This window comes from Carya illinoinensis, chromosome 7 (assembly GCF_018687715.1).
Source record: "Carya illinoinensis cultivar Pawnee chromosome 7, C.illinoinensisPawnee_v1, whole genome shotgun sequence".
Taxonomy (NCBI): domain Eukaryota; kingdom Viridiplantae; phylum Streptophyta; class Magnoliopsida; order Fagales; family Juglandaceae; genus Carya; species Carya illinoinensis.
In genome coordinates, this window is record NC_056758.1 from 4,822,461 (window position 1) to 4,842,882 (window position 20,422).

Genomic DNA, 20,422 nt, shown 5'->3' on the forward strand with positions numbered 1-20,422 from the left:
AGATATCATCAATTAAAAAGAAAAAAAAAAAATTCTTGCGTACTTTATTTAAAAAAAATAATTTAAAATTCACATGAAAAAAATTTTTCATTTAATAGCAAACTTCTATTTTTTTCAAATTAAATACACAAAATTTGTATGCATTATGATTATATATATCATTACTCAATAATGTAATTTATTCTTCAGGGTTTGCATGTTATGAAGTTTGGGTTTTGTATTTTCCACTATATACATACATATATATATATATATACAGATTACAAGGTATTGAGCGTATTGTTTATTAATTTGATTAGATTAACCAACCAGGCCATATGCCAAAGGCCCAAAACTTAAGTAAAGTTGTTTTGTTGGATCCCACAAATAATTTTTTTTTTTTTAACAAAACAAGACATAATTCTGCAAGCCAGACAAAAGTGAAAATTGAAGAGATCCGACCTGCCGGATTCGAACCAGCGACCTAAGGATTATCTGATAGGCAATACCCACTACAGTCCTCCGCTCTACCAACTGAGCTAAGGTCGGATTGATTACTACCACTCCAAATTATATTTAAGAACAAATCAATATGTCTACCACACATTTTCAAGACTTGCCAACTTCCATTTTCTTTCATTCTTCTTTGAAGTGCAAAATACTAGTCAAGGCAAAGGGTTCATTGCTTACAAATCGAGCTCAGGCTGCATTTTCTAAAAATCGAGTTCAATTTCAAACCTCAAGATGGGTTTGAGATTTTCGAGCCAAGCTCGGACAATTTTGCTCAAGCCAATAATAGTCAATTTTTATCGTGTATGTTTGAAATTATAGTGAAAAATATAATTTATAATTTTAAAATTTAGAAATTAAGTAATAATTAATTACTTAAATTATAAACTATAATTTATAAAATTTACATATTATATTCGTTTTAAAATAAATTAAAAATAGTTATTTTTTTTCATAATTATTGACTTTCAAGATTAAAGAGAATCTGTCCATCCCCAAAACGAGAAATGCTGGTTGCACACGTCGAAGGGGACACGACGCGTACACGGGTCCCACGTGGACATTAATGAAACAGTGCACAGCAATTTTCCTGTACCCTTCAATAGACCTTCGTAAAATCGGTGCGGATTGAACACTGCAGGTAAGAACGAAATCATCTCCTTCTTCTCTCTTCTAAAACCGGCTTCATGTTTCGTATACATGCGCAAGCATTTCGTTGGAGAAGAAATGCAGCTAGAGATCAGAGTCATGTAGTGGCTTCGAATTCGACGATGACAGGAGGGTGGTTGCTAGGCAGGAGAACTGGTTTGTGCGGTCGGAATCGTTTTCTACCGATTTGGGTTACGAAATGGGTTTTTCTACAGCGTGAAGGTGCAGGAAATTTCTGGTTTTGAAATGGGTTTCGCACGACCTGGTTTCAATGGATTTACGCCTCACAAGATCCTTGGAGAAGAAAGCCTATGAGCTTCTAGAAGCTATACCCAAACCTTTTATCTCGCTTCACCTTCGCTTTGAACCGGACATGGTAGCTTACAGCCAATGCCAATACTCGGGTCTTTCTTCAGCCTCCATCAAAACCATTGAGGCAGCACAAGGAGATAGAAAACCGTGGACTGGAGAGTTGGCCTGCATTTGGAGAAAACGGGGGAAGTGTCCCCTTATGCCTAATGATATGGCCTTCATACTTCAAGCACTTTCCATCCCGACAAACACAAATATATATCTGGCAGCCGGGGATGGGCTTATGGAAATTGAAGGTTTAACATCTGTTTACACCAATGTAGTCACTAAGTCTAGCCTCCTTAGTGGTGAGTATTTCACAAGCATGCATGGGAACACGAAAGCTGCATTGGATTATCACGTGTCTATTAATAGTGATTCTTACGTGGCAACATATTTTGAAAATATGGACAAGATGGTTGCTGCAATGCGAGTTTTCAAGGGGCTGTACAAAACTCTTTTCTTAAGCAGAAGAGCTTTTGCTGATTTCACGTCTCAGGGCTTGAGAGGGAGAGAATTGATGCAAGCTCTATGGAAGGCTCATAGAGATGATTATGTCATAGGAAGAGAGTCTGCTTTGCCCGACTGTTTTCGTGAGGTTAAATTGTAATTTTACGTTTCAGATATTTATTTGTATTTGTTTGTTTCTTCTTTGTTTTTCAAATTTTGAGGTGAACCCAAAAGAAATCTTTGTAAGGTTTCCTCTGCAGTTTATGTCTTGCGGGTAACTTGCGAGGGAAGAAAGAAAAAGGAAAAAAGTAAATGCTAGTTGCACACGTCGGATTTTGCTGAATGTCAATACGTGAAGGAAGAAGGAAAGCAAAATGATAAGGTCCGGGGGAATTCTTGATACGGTGAGTAACGCACCGTTTCATTAATCGTATCACATGGACGGCATGTATGCGAAGGGTACGCGACGCCATGTGCAGATAGCATTTCTCACAAAGTATTATAAACGATACAAGTAGCCATTAATGGCGTAACCCTTCATGAACGTGTGTGTCAGAACAGGCAAACCAGTGTCGTGTCGTCTCAAGTGAACGGAACTCGGTCCCTCAATAACTACCTGACATGACTGTACCTAATTGAGGACGTGGGCTTCAATTCACCAATCACCCAAATCTGATTATATATCTCTGCACTCCGTTCATTATGATGTGTCGGTTTAGAAAAAATTTGGTTTACAAGTAATTTTGTGCATTACGTGTACTTATCTCTTTAAATTTTAAATATAAAGATAATAATATTGATTACAAATAGATATATAAATTCACTTAAGCGTAAAAAAAAATTGTCATTGCTATTGGATTATATATATGTAAAAAATATTTTTAATGAACATAAGATTAATTTACATTTTAATTATTTTATTTATATAGGTATTCATATTAAAATAATTAGTTTTTTATTATATAATAATAAAATAATATAAAATAAATTTAATTTTAACTATTCACATAATATCTTTATATTGAATTATCTATTTATTTATAAGTAATGAGTAATTAATAATTTAAAAAATATTTAATTTTTTTAATTTTTAATTTATTTTATTTTATCATATTTTAATTATTAATTATTATTTTATTTTATTTTATCATGTTTTAATATTTAATTTAAAGAAATAGAGGAAAATTTATCGATATAAATGAATAGAAGAGAGAGTATTATAAAAAAATAAAAAAATAAATATTTGATGTATGTATCGTAATTATTAAATTTGATTTTAATTTTAATGTGAACAATTTTATTATCTTAATAATTAAAAAGTATAACATTTTTACTTAATGGTTAACTTTTTACATTTAGATATTTCATTAAGATTGGGTTAAATATTAAAGAGCTATCAATCATAGCCTACCCACTAACTACCAACGCTGAGCTGTTCAGAACTGAGTAATTGATCAGAACTACGCAATATACATCCTCAACATCAAACCTCCGTAGCGCCAAGACGAACCAAAACTAGAGCCATCATTGCATTGCATTGCATTGCATTTTCTTCTTCTTTTTCTTCTCGTTCCCAGTGTTTCGTTCCGCCGAAGAGAATGATTGTGGTCGACCAGCACTTGATCTGGACCTTCTTTGCCTCTCTTTTCTGCTTTGTTCTTCTCTACACTCTTCGTCGCCGCAATAGTAGCAATGCCAATAAGATAAAGCCGAAGAAGAAAAACTTCCCAGAAGACTGCGCGAATCAGAGGTTAGCCGACACAGAATGCCGCCTCGTTGATGGCTCAGGCACCGACGTCATCATCGTTGGTGCCGGTGTCGCCGGTGCCGCCCTCGCTTACACCCTCGGAAAGGTCTTTTTTCTTCTTTTTTTTTGTTTTCCGGGGGGGGGGGGGGGGGTGAACAGTAAACGAACTTCTTAAATTTGGCCTTTTTAAAACTTGAATATGAAAATTGGTGAAGGAATGAGTGCTGAATCCTGATGATCTGCTGGGCTATTTTGTCATAATTTTGATACCAACTTTTTTCCCGATGGATTGCAAACCATTTTCATCTCTGGTTTTACAGACTTCTACTGATACCTCTTGGATTCTGCTATATATATATATATATATTCGGCAAAGACCAGATTCATCAATTCAGCATCATGGCAAGGTAGGATTCTTATTCAATTCAGCATCATGATCAGCTTTTTTCGATGTATATTCTGATTGCAGGAAGGAAGAAAGGTTCGTGTGATTGAGAGAGACTTGACAGAGCCGGACCGGATTGTAGGGGAACTTCTCCAACCTGGGGGTTACCTGAAACTAGTCGAACTGGGCCTTGAAGGTATGCACGACACATTACAATTTTGAAGTATTTTTCAAGTTACATTGAAAATGTGAAGGATAATTGCTGAAAACATGGTTTTGTCTCTGAATTTCATATCAGATTGTGTTGAGGAAATTGACGCTCAACGAGTGCTCGGATATGCTCTCTTCAAGGATGGGAAAAATACCAGGCTGCCTTATCCTTTGGAAAAATTTCAATCGGATGTGGCTGGAAGGAGCTTCCACAACGGGCGTTTTATACGACGGATGAGAGAAAAAGCAGCTACTCTTCCCAAGTACTATTCCTTTCTTGCCTTCATACTTTGAATATCGTAAAGTTCGATGCTATCCTGGTGGAAGTTTCATTTTTCTTGAATCATTCCAAGGTTCCGTACTTTGATAAACACATTTATTTCCACATCGTTTTTCATGTCCAATCTTCTGTGCAGTGTGCAATTGGCGCAAGGTACGGTAACATCACTGCTTGAAGAAAATGGGACCATTAGAGGAGTTCAGTACAAAACAAAAGATGGTGGAGAACATAAAGCTTATGCTCCTCTAACAATTGTGTGTGATGGTTGCTTCTCAAATCTGCGCCGCTCTCTTTGCAACCCCAAGGTGAAGAAGAAGCTACAATAATATTAACAGTTTGCTTGGTGTGGTTTTGGAATTGAGTTGGAAAATGATTGATGGTATTTTTTATTTAACAGGTAGATGTACCCTCTTGTTTTGTGGGTTTAGTGTTGGAGAATTGTCAACTTCCATTTGAAAATCATGGGCATGTCGTTTTAGGAGACCCTTCACCCATCTTGTTTTATCCAATCAGTAGTACTGAGATTCGCTGTTTGGTTGATGTACCTGGCCAAAAACTACCTTCACTTGCAAATGGTGAAATGTCCAACTATTTGAAAACAGTGGTAGCTCCACAGGTATTTTATTCCTTGCCAGTTTAATAACCCAACTGTATAGAAAATACGCACTATTGATTTGGAAGTCTATCAAATTAAAGTGCTATTGATTTGTGTTAAGTTTTTTTTTATGACTAATGTGATCCTAACAGTATACCTACACACAGATTTGTAAGTAGTAAAACTCTTCAGTTTAGCTTCAACATTATGTCTTGCACTTTGGATTAGTAAAGAAAACTTCTGTTACAGATTCCACCTGAGCTTCATGATGCCTTCATATCTGCCATTGATAAAGGAAATATAAGAACCATGCCAAATAGAAGCATGCCAGCGGATCCACATCCAACTCCCGGAGCCCTTTTAATGGGTGATGCTTTCAACATGCGCCATCCATTAACCGGTGGCGGGATGACTGTGGCACTTTCTGATATTGTTGTGATCCGAGATATTCTTAAGCCACTGCATGACCTGAATGACCCAACTTCATTGTCCAAATATCTTGAATCCTTTTACACCTTGCGCAAGGTAAGCTGTCTTGAATCCTTTTCCACATGAAATGCTGAATGTATGTGGTGCAAATAGAATTCGATAGAAAAGTAGCAGTGATCATCACTAGAAGAAAGTATTATTTCTGTTGTTTGAATCTAAATACTTAGGAATTCGATGCATCTTTCAAAGATGTTATTCCCAACATTGGATAACAAGCAATGCTACTCTTAATCTAAAATCTTGTCATCCTGGTATATTTTAAGTGACTTTATGTGTCAAACACTTCAATGGAAACTGGTTACGATGCACCACATAGCAAATGTGATTAGAATGATAAGATTTAAAATGAAGAACAACAATTTTCTTATATAACTTATTCTGTGACATGGTGGTTGTCGTTGTAGCCAGTGGCATCTACAATAAATACTTTGGCTGGTGCCCTCTATAAGGTGTTTTTAGCTTCACCAGATCAAGCAAGGAAGGAGATGCGTCAAGCATGTTTTGACTATTTAAGCCTCGGAGGAATGTGTTCCACAGGACCCGTGGCTTTACTCTCCGGTCTAAACCCACGTCCAATGAGTTTAGTTCTCCATTTCTTTGCTGTCGCAATATATGGCGTTGGCCGTCTGCTTCTTCCATTTCCTTCACCTAAACGCTTGTTGATTGGAGCTAGGTTGATCTCGGTGTGTATTCCCTATCATTTTTCCTTGATTCTTGTAAAATGTTGAGCTACGCTGATATATATAAATATATATATGTTTGTATTTCTATCTTTGTTTCTGAGGCACGAAATTCCCTTGAAATCCCAATGCCCATTGAACAGCTTTTATCTTTTCCAGAGTGCATCTGGTATAATATTCCCAATCATCAAGGCAGAGGGAGTGAGGCAGATGTTCTTCCCCGCAACCATTCCGGCGGCATATCACAGAGCTCCTCCTGTCTAGTGAGATATCTAAAAGACTATATGATAAAGATCAAGTAGCCTTGGCTTTGTTGTATTCAAGAAAACGGGGAGATTAATCCGAAACAAGCAAATGGGAGAGGTTCGTATATTGCTGTTTCCCCTAGAGGACATTGTAGAATTATTATATTGTTGAGACCGCTAGAAAGTGTACCCTGTTTTTAACTGGATGAACAATCATTCTGTTAGAAAAACTCAAAATTATGTAATTATTCTTAACTTCTAGGGATCTATTTGTTTTTAATTTCTTCGGCTGGATGGTGGACAACCTCCAAAGTCCAAACAAACAAGGTTTGATTACTTCAACTATAAATTTGAGAATAGTTCTTCTACTGACAGTCGATTATGCGTAACCGCGGTGCAATCCACATGCCATGTCAGCGCTTTTTTTTTTTAAAAAAAAAAAACAAATATTGAAAAGAGAAAACGCGAAAAGATGAAAACTAAGAAATATACCGGCAGAAGGAGCTTCTCTTCGTCTTCGTGGAGCTCCTCTTCATGCGGAATAAAGCTTCTCTTCATGCCGAGCTTCTCTTCATGGGTTGGCAAAAATCAATCTGTTTACCGTGGGCTCTATTCGTGGGTTCTTCCACGGATCGGCGAAGAGTTTTTGCATCTGGATTTATTTTAAAAAAAAAAAAAAAATCAGGATTTGCAAATTGCTCCACTAATTTTCACCGTGGGTTCTCTTCGTGGGTTCTTCCACATTTCTACATTTGAAATTTTTTTGAAGGATTTGCATTTATCCTATGGAAAATCCAGTTGTTCACTTCCTCTATCTCGGTTGTCGACACCATAGTAAAAATTTCTTTTGAACTTCTTTATGAGTTTTCTTTATTCTGTTCATTACCATTGGTAGGTTCCTCAGGAATGAAAAAAGAAAATATATATTTTTTTTTTCAATGAGCAATAAAGTATTGAGTTAGATCTGCAGAAGAATCATCATCGAAATCAGAAAAGAGAGGCCAAAGCTTTGTATCTCACCTGGCAAGTGTTTGAACTAGCAAGCATAGAACCATTTAGATGTTATCCAGAAATGGTAGGATTAGATCTCATGTGGGATTTTTTGTCTTGACGACAGGATAAGAAGTTGCACGAGTGTTATCAGGAATTGGCCTCTTTCATTAAATAAAATGATGGACTTATGATCAGGGTTCACAACCTTCACTTTCCAGGATTATTGCCTGGCCAAACCACTGGAATTGTATCCGAGGACAATGCAATGAGGGAATAGAATAAATTTAGGATAAATAAAGAAGAATGGGGGAGGATGGAAACACGAAGGGGCACAATCTGGAGTGAGAAGGAGAATATTTGAAAAAGAAAAAAAAAATGAAAAGGAGAAGGGGAAAACGAAAGGGAGGATGGAGAAGAAGAAATGAATGGAAGGGTTTGGGAGAGGGAAAACAAGGGGATGGGGACATCAAGGGCTTTGCTACATACAGTCGGCAAATGCAGTCGGTGTGCAGTCGGCTGTACGGAATGAATAAAAAAAATTATAAAAATTTTTTTTTATATTCAGAGGGACCTACATGAATAAAAAAAAGTTATAAAAATAAATTTTTTTTTCATGTAGGTCCCGTATTAATTCACTTTTTTACAGCCGACTGCACGCCGACTGCATCTGCCGACTGCAAAAAGCATTTCTCTCAGATATCAAATACAAATGAAACGAACTGTTTCATTTTTCCACATGGACACCGGTTGCGCGGCACTTCTCCCATCCGACTCCAACAAGAATTTTTCATTTTCTAAATGAAAGCATTACACCACACACCTCCACAGCTCCACCCAATCAATATGTGATTTGTCATTTTTCCTTTTATCTTAATGCTTAAATAGTGTGTGTTTAAATAAAATAACAAAAATAACAAATTACATATTTGTTAAGTGGAGGTGTGTGGTGTAAAGTTTTTCTCTATAAATTTTAGTATGATGTTTTGTACCCTCGCTTGCTCAAAAGACCTTCAAATGGATACCAATTCAACTTTGTTCGTTTCAAACCCTTTCACTTCAAGACCAACCGGTTTTGCTAATTTTCTCACAAACAATGTATACCGTCTCTGGTTTGGGGAGACCATTCACAAGTGATTCATGTGATGTCTTGTTCTGTTACCCTGTAAAGCTCAAAACCCACATGGTCCGCAGCAAGTGGTTGAAGTGTCTTTGTTCCCTTCTGGTTCCACATGACGTAGGCTTTTTTGGGCATGAGGGGAGGGGCAGCAGATATTATATATAGTTCTAATTGCACATGAAGCCTCCACCCTAGGCTCAAAACTAAATAGGAGGGGAAAAATCCTAACTCCAGGTCGCTTCTTAAGTTTGTTTCTAAGGGATATCACATCCATTTCTTGGAAGCTTTTCCCAGATACTTCAGCTTCCTTCCTTCACAAGTCATCGGGGCTTTGATTAACCACGATTATATCAAAATGGGCAGGAGGGGGTTGCAAGAATATCACTTCCATCAATGACCATTGGCGATTCCATCCCCTTTCTAGAAAGCACCTCTGCAGAGGACTTCGACTTGAACGAATGTGGCCCGACCTTCAATAAAGTTATTGAAGGTCAATAGTAGAACCTATACAGCCTTGCTGAACTAAAAGTGGAGAATTAGTATGTGCAATGGTGGTGGATGCATTAACCAAATCAAATCAAGAAATTGCCACCTCACTGTGGAGAAATGTTCTAGCTGAACATGGATCTCTCCAACTTCTAAGGTTTATGACCCAATCCAACTGTAGCCAGGTTGCTTCATAACTCCACTCCTCCTCATCAATTCCCTAATATTAGCTGATTCCTCCCATTGACCCGCGGCTGCATGTATGTTTGACAAAAGCACATAAATTGATGGATTACTACGATCCGTATCAAGAAGAAATCCAGCGACTATTCTACCTAGTTTTATGTTACCATGAGCTGCACAAGCACTGAACAACGTCCACCAGATATTGGAATGCTCAGTTTCTACATGTTTAATCTTTATTATTCTTTCCACATCATCGAGATATCCACCGCGACCTAGAAGATCAACAAGGCAGGAAAAATGATCCACTCCAGGAATCAATCCATAATTTTTCACCATGGAGTTGAAAATCCGAGTGCCATCATCGACTAAACCTGCATGGCTGCAGGCAGAAAGAACTGCAGTGAAGGTGGCCTGATCTGGTTTGACCCCAAATGAGTCTTGCATTGCCTCAAAACAGTTCACAGCGTCTTTTCCTTGCCCATGCTGTGCATAAGCAGATATTAGGGCATTCCAGGAAACTGTATCTTTTTCAACCATTGCATTGAACACTCTCAGAGACCGATCTAAAGCCCCACATTTTGCATACATTGTCACTAGTGCATTACCTAAAGATGTCTCTGAAAACAATCTGAATCTAAGAATGTAACCATGAACCTGTCTCCCATGTTGCAAGGATGAAATGCTCGCACAAATGCTCAAAATAAGACTGAGGGTATATACATCTGGCCTAAGTTCCGTTTTCACCAATTCAGAGAATTGCTCCAAACCCTGTATCGGGCATCCATTTAACATGGACCCTGCAATAATGCCATTCCAAGAGATCAAGTTTCGGGGGTAGGTGTCGTGGAAAATTTGATACGCCTGCTTTACCTCTCCATGCTTGAAGTATCCAGAAACTAATGCATTTGGGACTTGGATTTGCAACATGAGCCCATTTTTAGATGCAAGGGCATGGATAATCTCCACAATTTCTAAGCACTCCGAACTGGCCAATAAACTTCCAAAGGTAAATTCGTCAGGCTCAGTTCCTGCCCGTCGCATTTGCTGGTAGGCCAAGATTGCTGATCTACCAAAATTCCCTTGAGCGTAGCTCGAAATAACGGTGTTCCATGAGACAAGATCCTTTTCCTCTAGTCTCTCAAAAATCATGTGAGCAGCATGCAAATCCCCGATACTGGAATACATGGTTATAGTTGCATTGCTCACGGACGTAAATGCTTCAAAACCCATCTTAACAGTATGGCCATGTACTTGATGCCCAACTCTTGCAGATGAACACGAGCTCATCACACTCACAAAAGTAAGTTCAGTAGGCCTGAGACAAGCCTCTTGCATCTCTTTGAACACCTCCAAGGCCTCTTTGTCTCTTCCCGCTCTTCCCAAACCATCTATCATCACATTAAAAGTAATCTGATCATATACCCCAGCTTCCGCTTCTTCAAATACCTCAAAAGCATTGACAAGAAGTCCACAATTAAAGTACATCGTAACCAGAGCATTGACCACAGAAGCTCTAACCAAATACCCAGTTTTTATCACCAGTGAATGCACCTGCCTTCCTAAATCCAATTCCTCCGTAGAACACACACTCAAAACACTAGCAAAAGTGTAATTGTCATGCCTAACACCCACCCTTTGCATTTCACAAAACAACCCAACGGCAACCTCCACGTGCCCATTCTCAGCACATCCTGTAATCATTGCATTCCAAACCGCCACATCACTACCCGGCATTCTACCGAACACCTCCCAAGCATCCTCCATGTGCCCCAGCTTAGCATACGCCGACACGAGCGTCGTCCACGAATAAACATCCGGGCTCTCGATATCTGCAAAAACCCGTCTCACTGAGTCCAAATCCGCCGCTTTGACATAAAGCGAAAGCAGAGTGTTTCCCACATGAGGGTAGGCTCTGAGGCCGGTTAATATAGCATGGGCGTGGAGTTGGTTCCCAAATAGGGTTTCCCGAAGAATAGCGCAGGCGGTGAGAGCGGTGGAGAGGGTGTAGTGGTCTGGTTTCGGGGATTGGAATGAGTGAATTTGGGTGAACAGGCGAAGGGAATCGAAGTAGAGGTTTGAGCGATTGAGCTGGGCGAGCAATTGGTTGAGCTCAAGGAGTTGTCGTCGTCGTTGTGCGGTGCTTTCGGCTATGGCGTTTATGGCTTTGACAAATGTGAGCTTCATCACTCATTTTTCTTGCTCTGTAATTGCAGCTGGCGGAACTGGATCAATGTTTTGTCAATCAGTCGTTCTTTGAAGCTTTGAGCCACCGTTGGTTGCCGCCGTGCCTTATTTGCGGAGTAATTTTGGGACTCTCGTGAAGGCCCAATGGGTTTCTCTCGCGCAGTGCTCCACCAAACGGCACTAGAAGGGTTCCGATGGGGGTAATATATATATTTTTAAAATATTTTTTTTTAATAAAAATAGATAAAATTATTAAAAAAAATACTATCTTAATTATTAAATAATAAAAAATTATCGAGATCTCAACAGAACCCAACTGTCCAAATCAGAGTAGCATTTTTCTTTTCTCTTGGATCGTGCAACATCACAATGTGCGAATCCTCACCAATCAACCAATTTTTGTTTATAACTTTTTTTCAAACATCGTTTTTGAACTCTTTAAATATTTTTTATAAGTGTCATAAGTTATAATATTAATAATATATTTAATATATGCATTAACAGATTTATAAATATAATTTTTAATTAATTGCTTGGTATCTTATTTCTCATTTTATCTAATATTGCTGAAAATAAAATTAAAATTAAAAAATTCTGTAACGCTACTTCATAATAGCAACATGATTCCCAGAAATTTTACACGCAATATTTATTAGAGCAGCATGCACAACAAAGTTTAAATGTATTGAAGCTGTAGTCTTCTTTTCATCAATTCTTCATCACTCTTCTTCTCTAAATCTTATAATATTTATCTTTAACACATTAAGATAAATGAATTGTAATAATTTGACATAAATTAACTAATTAATTAATTATTCTAAGTTAAAATTTTCTTTTTTAATTTATTTGACATAAATTTAATTTTTTATTTTGATATATTTTAATTTTCCGCCTTTTTTAAAAAAGTTAAAAAAAGTTATAATAAAATATAGGCTTTTAAATTAAAAATATATATACTTTTCAACAGTAAGTTTTGTAATGAAAAAAAAAAAAAAGTTACATCTCGAGACCATTCGGATTCGGGCCCGAATTTAAAATCTGGATTCCCGGCCGGGTATACCTGGCCCGGAACCGGATAAACCTGTCATCTACCGTAATCCCAGTTCCCACGCAGCGGAAGCGCGACCAATTTTTGAGGAGTTGGTACTTGGTACTGCTTCACCACCATTGAGCAATGAAGGGACGGCGTTTCAGCATGACATTGTGGTCGAGTAATCAGTGAAAGCCAAGTTGAGCTCTAGCTGCAGACCCACGAAGAAAATGCAGAAATTGTATTCACGAACCGGGATTTTCTTCAAGAAACGCCCTCACTGTCTCGTTTCGTCCAAAGCCAACCAGCACTTCAACTTCTTTTACTCAACCTCACGCGTCACAGCCCATGTGTTCCCCCAATCCCGTCCCCCTAACTCTCAAGGGGTTCTTCCCCACACCCCATCGCAATTCAAGCCAAACCATAGCAGACCCTCCAACCAGATTGACCACAACCATGTATCAGAAGCTATAAGAAGTGGGTTCGGGCTGGTTCGCCTTCAAACTAACTCAGACAATCAGGCCCACAATGAGAGCCATGACGAGTTTGCCGCCGATGTCGAGAAGGTTTACAGAATCTTAAAGAAATTCCACTCGAGGGTTCCCAAATTGGAGCTCGCTTTGCAGGAATCAGGTGTCTGTATGCGTTCGGGTCTAACGGAACGCGTATTGAATCGCTGCGGCGATGCCGGGAACTTAGGGTACAGGTTTTTTGTTTGGGCTTCGAAGCAGCCCGGCTATAGACATAACTACGAAGTGTACAAAGCTATGATAAAGATTTTAGGGAAAATGAGGCAATTTGGTGCTGTTTGGGCACTGATTGAGGAAATGAGGACGAATAATTCCGACTTGATATCCCCAGAAGTGTTTGTTGTTCTGATGAGGCGTTTCGCCTCGGCCAGGATGGTTAAGAAAGCAATCGAAGTGTTGGATGAAATGCCAAAGTATGGTTGTGAGCCTGATGAGTACGTGTTTGGGTGTTTATTAGACGCTTTATGCAAGAATGGTAGTGTTAAGGAAGCTGCCTTGTTGTTTGAGGATATGAGAGTCCGCTTTGTGCCAACGCTTAAGCATTTTACATCATTGTTGTATGGTTGGTGTAGAGAAGGGAAGCTCATGGAGGCCAAGTTTGTCTTGGTGCAGATGAGGGAGGCAGGGTTTGAACCGGACATGGTGGTGTATAACAATTTGCTAAGTGGGTATGCTCAAGTGGGGAAGATGAGTGATGCATTTGACCTTTTGAAGGAGATGAGGAGGAAGGGTTGTGAGCCGAATGCAACCTCCTATACTACTTTGATTCAGGCGTTCTGTAGGCAGGATAGAATGGAGGAGGCAATGCGTACTTACATTGAGAGTCAGAGGAATGGGTGTGAGGCTGATGTTGTTACCTACAGTACATTGATAAGTGGCTTTTGCAAGAAAGGAATGATTGATAAGGGTTATGAGCTTCTGGATAACATGATACAGGGAGGACATGCTCCAAATCAGACTATTTATTTGCAAATCATGGTGGCTCATGAGAAGAAGGAACAGCTGGAAGAGTGTATGGAGCTCGTGCTGGAGATGCGAAAGTTTGGTTGCATTCCCGATCCTAGTATTTATAATACAGTCATTAGGTTAGCTTGCAAGTTGGGGGAGGTTAAGGAAGGTGTTCGACTTTGGAATGAAATGGAAGAAAGTGGACTTAGTCCTGGGCTTGACACCTTTGTCATAATGATTCATGGGTTTATTGGGCAAGGTTGTCTGGTTGAAGCTTGTGAGTACTTCAAAGAAATGGTTGAGAGGGGTCTTCTGTCTGCTCCTCATTATGGTACCTTGAAGGAGTTACTTAATTCTATATTAAGAGCCGAGAAGCTTGAGATGGCTAAAGATGTATGGAGTTGCATTACGGCTAAAGGGTGTGAACTTAATGTGTATTCATGGACAATTTGGATCCATGCACTCTTCTCGAATGGGCATGTGAAGGAGGCTTGTTCATACTGCCTTGACATGATGGATGCAGACGTAATGCCACAGCCAGATACTTTTGCTAAACTCATGCGTGGTTTAAGGAAACTCTATCACAGGCAGCTTGCTGCTGAGATAACGGAGAAAGTAAGGAAGATGGCTGCAGATAGGAATGTTACTTTCAAGATGTATAAGCGGAGAGGAGAAAGAGACATGAGAGAAAAAGCCAAGAAGAAAACGGATGGAAGGAAAAGGAGGGCTCGTCAACGACGTTGGGGTGGAGGCCGTGGTAGAGCCAAACTTCTATAGTTTGAATGAAATGGTTTCTATTAAGTAATATCGCTGTTTTAGTCTTCATCCTTATATTATTTCCTGACATGATATCAAATAATCAACAGATGATTGAAAGATAACTAATAGTTATCTAATCATATAATACCACATCAGGATGATGAATAGAATTTCTTATTAAATGGCTTTGAGTCGGCAGATTCTGTGAAGGTGATACGTTTCCACATTATATGGGAAATGCACTCTTCGTGACTGATAAAAGCAGTGGGCCTATTTATATCCATGAGAAAAGAACTTATTTTGCATGTATTTCGGATGCAACTTTCACTATGGGTGCGTCAATGGCAAAACAGCTGGCTTATTTTTACTAGGCCAAGATTATGATGCTGCTGCAGAAGCGGAGTTGAAGTGCTAGGCTCGCTTTGTTTCTTCAAGCTCAGCCAGGCCTGGAAGCCATTGGCAAAGTAGAACCATGCCTACAAGCTGTTTAAATCTCTCTGTACGAATCCTTACAATGGGAGTTTTTTCCAAACCAGGATCTAATACTCCAAAACTCAGAAAGGAGCCACAAATATCTTCCAAAGCACTCAAATCTTGCTTAAATATAATTATGGGAATGAGGAGAGTCATACATTGTTAGGTACAATGTATCCATGTTCTCCTATGTACCCAAGAAAAAAAAAAAACAATCATGCAATTGTTCCTCAAATCTAAACATGGTTAAAGAAAGGAAATTCCTTGTAGTTCAATTTGTTTTATCTCCTGTCAATCATTAATTTCAAGAGGCTATAGAGTCATTGTACAACTTTTCCTTTATCATCTTTCCTACAATCAGTAATCATTCTGATTTAAAAAACAATGTTGCATTCTCTGTATGTCTTTGTAGTAGCTGAAGCTCTCAAATTACTAACGAATGTCGCGATTATCCGTCTCGTCATAGATCTCTTCCTAAACAAGCAAATTAATGGAGGAGTTTGTAAATTTATGGAGGATGTGATAAAAGAACTGAACAAAACAGAATTTTCTCATACCTTTATGATCTCTTCAATGACATCTTCCATTGTTATAATACCGATAGCTTCTCCTTCTTTGGTGAAATTCGGCAGTGGCTCGTCACTGATATGCAGGACTTCTGGGTGAAAGTCCTTTGACCATTTCTTGTTCTTTGAGAGACCTTTATTACTATTGCCGTCGCTAGGTACATTTTTCAACTTCTTGATTGCTGCCCTGCTCTTCAAAATTTTCTCTTGGGGATGCCTTTCACCATGAATATCCAACCTCACATCTCTTACTAAATTTACATATTCATCATACAACATGAAAATTAGATCTTGGGGATAAACTTAATATAAGCTTTGGACAGAATAAACAAGACAATCCATTGCATAAATTTGGTGCTTACCATCAGTTCGGTTTTCGGTAGCCGACTGTGCAGTGTCACTGTAGTCTCTAACAACAACAGCCATATGACTATGCCCCTTTTGAAACTCATTTAATATGTCATACAACGGCATTGTTTCTGAGACCCTGGCAGACAACCCCATGAACATTGTACATCAATTTCAGACTTAAGAATGTGCACAAAAGAACTAATCATTTGACTGCATCACACATAAACATACAGAACGTGTCTATATGTATGCATATGTTGTTCATTATGTATACTAACCATATCTTAATCTTACAGTTGGTCAAGGTTAAATACCTTGGAATCTTGCGGATAGTGACATTCTTTACAGGCACCTCGTCAGTTGGATGGATAGTCAGTAAGTTCTTCACCTATAATTTAAAAATATAGAGTGAGACACTTCAGATCTACACTGAGAAATTTACTAGTCCTTATTTATTCTTAGGGATAAAGTAAACACAAGAGGCAAGTATGTAACCGGATAGAATTTGCTGAATGAAGAACTGCAAAGAACAATCTGTAAAGTTTTACTGGGAAAAAAAAAGGAGTAAACAACTATACAAGGATGATGCTACTAGTGTGGAACTACACATGTACAGGTTGTTTACAGATCCAAAACTGAAGAGCTTCGAGTAAATGCGGCATTGTTGAATCCTTAGCAGTTATGTCATATATCACAAGCCAAGTTCTTATCCAAACTTTAGAACTTCAAGTAAGAGAACAATGGACACATGAGCTGAGTACTACAGCATTTAATGTTGGACCAAAAAATTTATATGGACGTAAATAAATATTGTAGGACCCATTTCATTATCCCACTTGAGGCCCTCAAGAGTTCGGATAAGAACTTGAGGGGTTTTTTTTTTTTTTTTTTTTTTTTTTTTTCACGAGATCCAAGGGAAAACAATGAGCTGCTTCTCTTCTTATAATTACAAAATGTTGGAAGTAAAGGAACGAGTATGTACCAATATAAGTCCAATGATGTTTATCGGTTGCTCGTAATAAACTGGCACTCTGCTATGCCCTTGCTCCAAAATTAGCTTCATCAGATCCCTTAATGATAGCGAGAAAGAAAAAGACATTTTATAACCACAGGGAGACCAAAAACAAAACTTATTCTTGTTTTATTATAAGTATTTTTGCTAAATAAAGACACATGATAAACCTGTCGAGTTTGGCATTTATGTCAATAGCAAAAGTTTCAGAGATATGAGTCATCGCATCCCTTGCTGTTTTCTCTGTAAGTTCAAGTGCTCCTGCAATGATCATTGTCTCATCCCGCGTCAGTTCTCCTCCTTTTCCAGCCTGCATACCAGCATAGAAAAAAACAATGACTTAATCAGTAGACAAGCATTCTAACCTTGATGAAATTGAAGGTCGAGTGGGAGAGAGATGGACATGTTAAACGGGTCTCATAACTTATTACTCATTTAGTACCGTTCAAAAAATTGTACAAACAGTAATAAATATCTTGAGGCTGACCTCATGTGCCTATGTCTCTCGCACTTGAAGCCTTCAAGTTTTAAGGAGTATTTTTTCGCTAGTGATTGACAATGTCGATGAGTGTGAAAAATAAGTACCTCATTACCGTGAAAATCAACTAATGTTTTCAATTCAGCTCGACGAAAAAGTGGATCATGGTCTTTTCCCAGCAATAGATCTAATAACTGGTATATACCACCAAAAGGAATGATCGTTCATGGTGAAAACCAGTTATCCATGGAAAAACATTTTATCGGCATTTCAAAGAAAATTAAATGCATTCAAACGTATCCAAAGTATGTCACCTTGCTTATTGGATATGCAACGGGAAAACAAATCCAAACAAGTATCTGGACAACTGGAGCCAACGCTGCACCAATTGCCAAACCATATCGAGTACAAACAGCTTGGGGTAGAATCTGCATATAAAAGTTCAGATTCCAATGGATGTTCACTAAAATATCTGAGATCTTCACTAAAGAACCATTGACTGCAGCTCCATCTTTTCATGAAAGATTTAAAATGTCAATGGAGCTGTTATTTTCAAGTGGAATGTTCAATCAAACAATGCCAATATCTAGAGGTTAAGCTCTCTAGGATTTTACTCGGCTCTATCTAGAGGAGCTTTAAATCAAAGATACTTCAACCAGATTTGCACAACCTCTACAATTCCATCATTCTGATTCCTGTTATTGGACATGCATGAATGCATGCAAATTTTTACCACACATACACAGGCACAATCCGAGATAAGAACTGACCTCACCAAATAAAAGTATCAAGGTCACCGAAATAATTATAGCTCCCCATGCTGGGACCAAACTATCCAGGAAAATGGGAAGTGTCTGAAAAAAGGCAAGTTACAAACATGTGTATGAGAATGCTTCTAGTTGAAGTCATCTGTATATCCTGTTTACATTTGCTGATAGCACTTACCTCCATTGCAGCAGCATTGCCAATTAAAAGGGTGCAAAGCAGTAAATGTTGCCTTCTCACGACTGGCAGTATCTTCGCTGTTACAACATAGTCCTAACTTTAAGTGATTTCAATCTAAAATGTTCTATCCCTCAAACAAGTTCGCAATCAAGCAATTACGTACTGATGATAGTATAACATGGAACTTGGAAGTATCACTCAAAGTATCCGTGCCTCATTTGGTGCTCATATCCCATGCTTTCACTTAAAAGAAAGTAACATCTTAAAGAAAAAATGCAGCACTCCGATATATGAGCACTGAATGTCTAAAGACTAACAGGCCGTTTAGTTTGAGAAACACTCTCAACCCTATCTCATCTCATATAATTATTACAACTTTCCTAAATTTCCATACAAAATATAATAAACAATTCAACTTTTTCAAATATCAAAATAATAATAATATTAAAAAAATAATATTATAACAATATTTTATTCAACTTTAATCTGAAATCATCTCATCTTATCTCACTATCCAAACAACCCCTAAATCATATGAACACAGAAGGAAGACGGTTTTTTCTCTATTCATTTCCCTATAGAGTGTTTCAAAAGAAAACATCCATTGAAACTCCCTATTATTATCATTGTAATGAATATAAGAAGGTGATCCTCGAGAATTTAGCCGGTCTTCCTTAAACTAACAATGAGATGAACTTCTACAAGAAGACAATTTTATACTCTTGTGATTTGAAAAAAATGGGAACCCATATATATTCTTTCAAATAAACAAAAGATTTGTAACATATTCATATCTAGCTAAACACAGGCTATTGAAGGAAAGGTAATTTATTTGAGAAAAAGCAGAACAAGAAGGAGATTTATTGAATCAATTACCGGCATGTTTACTATCACTGGGGGTTCCAGACTTGATAATAACTTCAAGCTCGACCAGGCTCATCGACATGAGGCCCAAGGTGAGCCCAGACATCATCCCAGCAAACAATACTAGCAAAGCGACGATTCCTAGGCGAATGAAAAACCCAGTTTCGCAGCACCTATACTCAACAGCCATTGACTTCCCTTTTCCTCTTCTTCCTTCTGCTCTTCTTTGAGCTATAAAACTTTAGTTCAGACCCCTGCAGTGTGAAGACACAGCGAGTTTTAGAGACACACATACACCCATACATATATATACATGTGTGCTGGAATAGTGAAGTTCCAAAGATATGCCAGAATGGAATCAGATTCGACCCAATCTTTTGTGGTGCTTTCGCATGAAACATCTTAAACGAACTTTTTCTTTCTTTTATTCTCTTTTTCTCTCTGTAGGAAGAGATGGAGGCAAGAGCTTGGCCTAGAAGCCTAGTCGGAGTCGACAAAGTACACAGTAGTTGTCTGTTGGGGTTGTATTTGGGACCAGATGCCCATTTTTTGGACCCGAATTTAAGTCATAAATAAAACACTACGAATGCATTTGATGAAGAAGATTGCCTCAACCTGAATTGGGCAAGTTTTATCTCTGTATTTGTATCAGATTCCAGAGAATGAGATCCGGGCAAGTGGGAATGTGATTGGATGAGGATATTATTCTACGAGTGCTGTTAAATTAAGACATCATCGGGAACTTTCTAGGATGCAAGTTCGGTAAAAATGTTTTCTTTGGTACAAATGTTTCATTATACTCTGCGTTGCCTTCTATATTCTCCAGTAACCGGACATCTCCTGTTCCAAAATTCGCAGCTTTTGTTTGACATCTCACCTTTTAGATAATTAACGGCAATTACGATGGCCTCATAGTGCAGAATCATTGTG

At 38.2% G+C, this 20,422-nt stretch overlaps 5 protein-coding genes, 1 long non-coding RNA gene and 1 other non-coding gene across 11 annotated transcripts; 3 read left to right on the forward strand and 4 right to left on the reverse strand.

Annotated features, from left to right (window-relative positions):
* Nucleotides 1–435: 435 nt before the first annotated feature.
* TRNAY-GUA lies at nucleotides 436–528 on the reverse strand. Its single transcript has 2 exons — nucleotides 492–528; nucleotides 436–471 (listed from the first exon to the last, which is right to left on the reverse strand). It is a non-coding gene; the product is annotated as a tRNA-Tyr (tRNA).
* Nucleotides 529–1,408: 880 nt separating this feature from the next.
* LOC122316107 (O-fucosyltransferase 13-like) lies at nucleotides 1,409–2,098 on the forward strand. The gene has a single exon (XM_043132647.1). The coding sequence runs from the start codon at nucleotides 1,409–1,411 to the stop codon at nucleotides 2,096–2,098; it is 690 nt and encodes a 229-aa protein (XP_042988581.1).
* A 1,275-nt stretch (nucleotides 2,099–3,373) lies between these two features.
* LOC122314750 (squalene epoxidase 3-like) lies at nucleotides 3,374–6,849 on the forward strand. 2 transcript variants are annotated; one of them, XM_043130320.1, is made up of 8 exons: nucleotides 3,374–3,791; nucleotides 4,155–4,266; nucleotides 4,369–4,543; nucleotides 4,697–4,865; nucleotides 4,958–5,176; nucleotides 5,405–5,680; nucleotides 6,049–6,327; nucleotides 6,468–6,849. In XM_043130320.1, the coding sequence occupies exons 1-8, from the start codon at nucleotides 3,537–3,539 to the stop codon at nucleotides 6,624–6,626; spliced, it is 1,644 nt and encodes a 547-aa protein (XP_042986254.1). In that variant the 5' UTR covers nucleotides 3,374–3,536; the 3' UTR covers nucleotides 6,627–6,849. The 2 variants fall into 2 exon arrangements, with proteins under 2 accessions (XP_042986254.1, XP_042986255.1); XM_043130321.1 differs by having other exon boundaries at nucleotides 3,376–3,791; nucleotides 6,484–6,849.
* LOC122314753 lies at nucleotides 6,113–8,121 on the reverse strand. The gene is made up of 2 exons (XR_006243868.1): nucleotides 7,590–8,121; nucleotides 6,113–7,221 (listed from the first exon to the last, which is right to left on the reverse strand). It is a non-coding gene; the product is annotated as an uncharacterized LOC122314753 (long non-coding RNA).
* A 436-nt stretch (nucleotides 8,122–8,557) lies between these two features.
* Nucleotides 8,558–11,703, reverse strand: LOC122314748 (pentatricopeptide repeat-containing protein At3g49740). Its single transcript, XM_043130318.1, has one exon. The coding sequence runs from the start codon at nucleotides 11,533–11,535 to the stop codon at nucleotides 9,325–9,327; it is 2,211 nt and encodes a 736-aa protein (XP_042986252.1). The 5' UTR covers nucleotides 11,536–11,703; the 3' UTR covers nucleotides 8,558–9,324.
* A 917-nt stretch (nucleotides 11,704–12,620) lies between these two features.
* On the forward strand, nucleotides 12,621–15,000 carry LOC122314749 (putative pentatricopeptide repeat-containing protein At5g65820). The gene has a single exon (XM_043130319.1). The coding sequence runs from the start codon at nucleotides 12,796–12,798 to the stop codon at nucleotides 14,818–14,820; it is 2,025 nt and encodes a 674-aa protein (XP_042986253.1). The 5' UTR covers nucleotides 12,621–12,795; the 3' UTR covers nucleotides 14,821–15,000.
* A 522-nt stretch (nucleotides 15,001–15,522) lies between these two features.
* LOC122314751 (DUF21 domain-containing protein At2g14520-like) lies at nucleotides 15,523–20,241 on the reverse strand. 4 transcript variants are annotated; one of them, XM_043130323.1, is made up of 12 exons: nucleotides 20,108–20,241; nucleotides 19,505–19,746; nucleotides 18,629–18,705; nucleotides 18,454–18,537; nucleotides 17,998–18,111; nucleotides 17,791–17,877; nucleotides 17,376–17,515; nucleotides 17,176–17,263; nucleotides 16,508–16,581; nucleotides 16,205–16,329; nucleotides 15,834–16,093; nucleotides 15,523–15,750 (listed from the first exon to the last, which is right to left on the reverse strand). In XM_043130323.1, the coding sequence occupies exons 2-12, from the start codon at nucleotides 19,680–19,682 to the stop codon at nucleotides 15,709–15,711; spliced, it is 1,269 nt and encodes a 422-aa protein (XP_042986257.1). In that variant the 5' UTR covers nucleotides 19,683–19,746; nucleotides 20,108–20,241; the 3' UTR covers nucleotides 15,523–15,708. The 4 variants fall into 4 exon arrangements, with proteins under 4 accessions (XP_042986257.1, XP_042986256.1, XP_042986258.1 ...); XM_043130322.1 differs by lacking the exon at nucleotides 20,108–20,241 and having other exon boundaries at nucleotides 19,505–19,815; XM_043130324.1 differs by lacking the exons at nucleotides 17,791–17,877; nucleotides 20,108–20,241 and having other exon boundaries at nucleotides 19,505–19,815.
* Nucleotides 20,242–20,422: the final 181 nt, after the last annotated feature.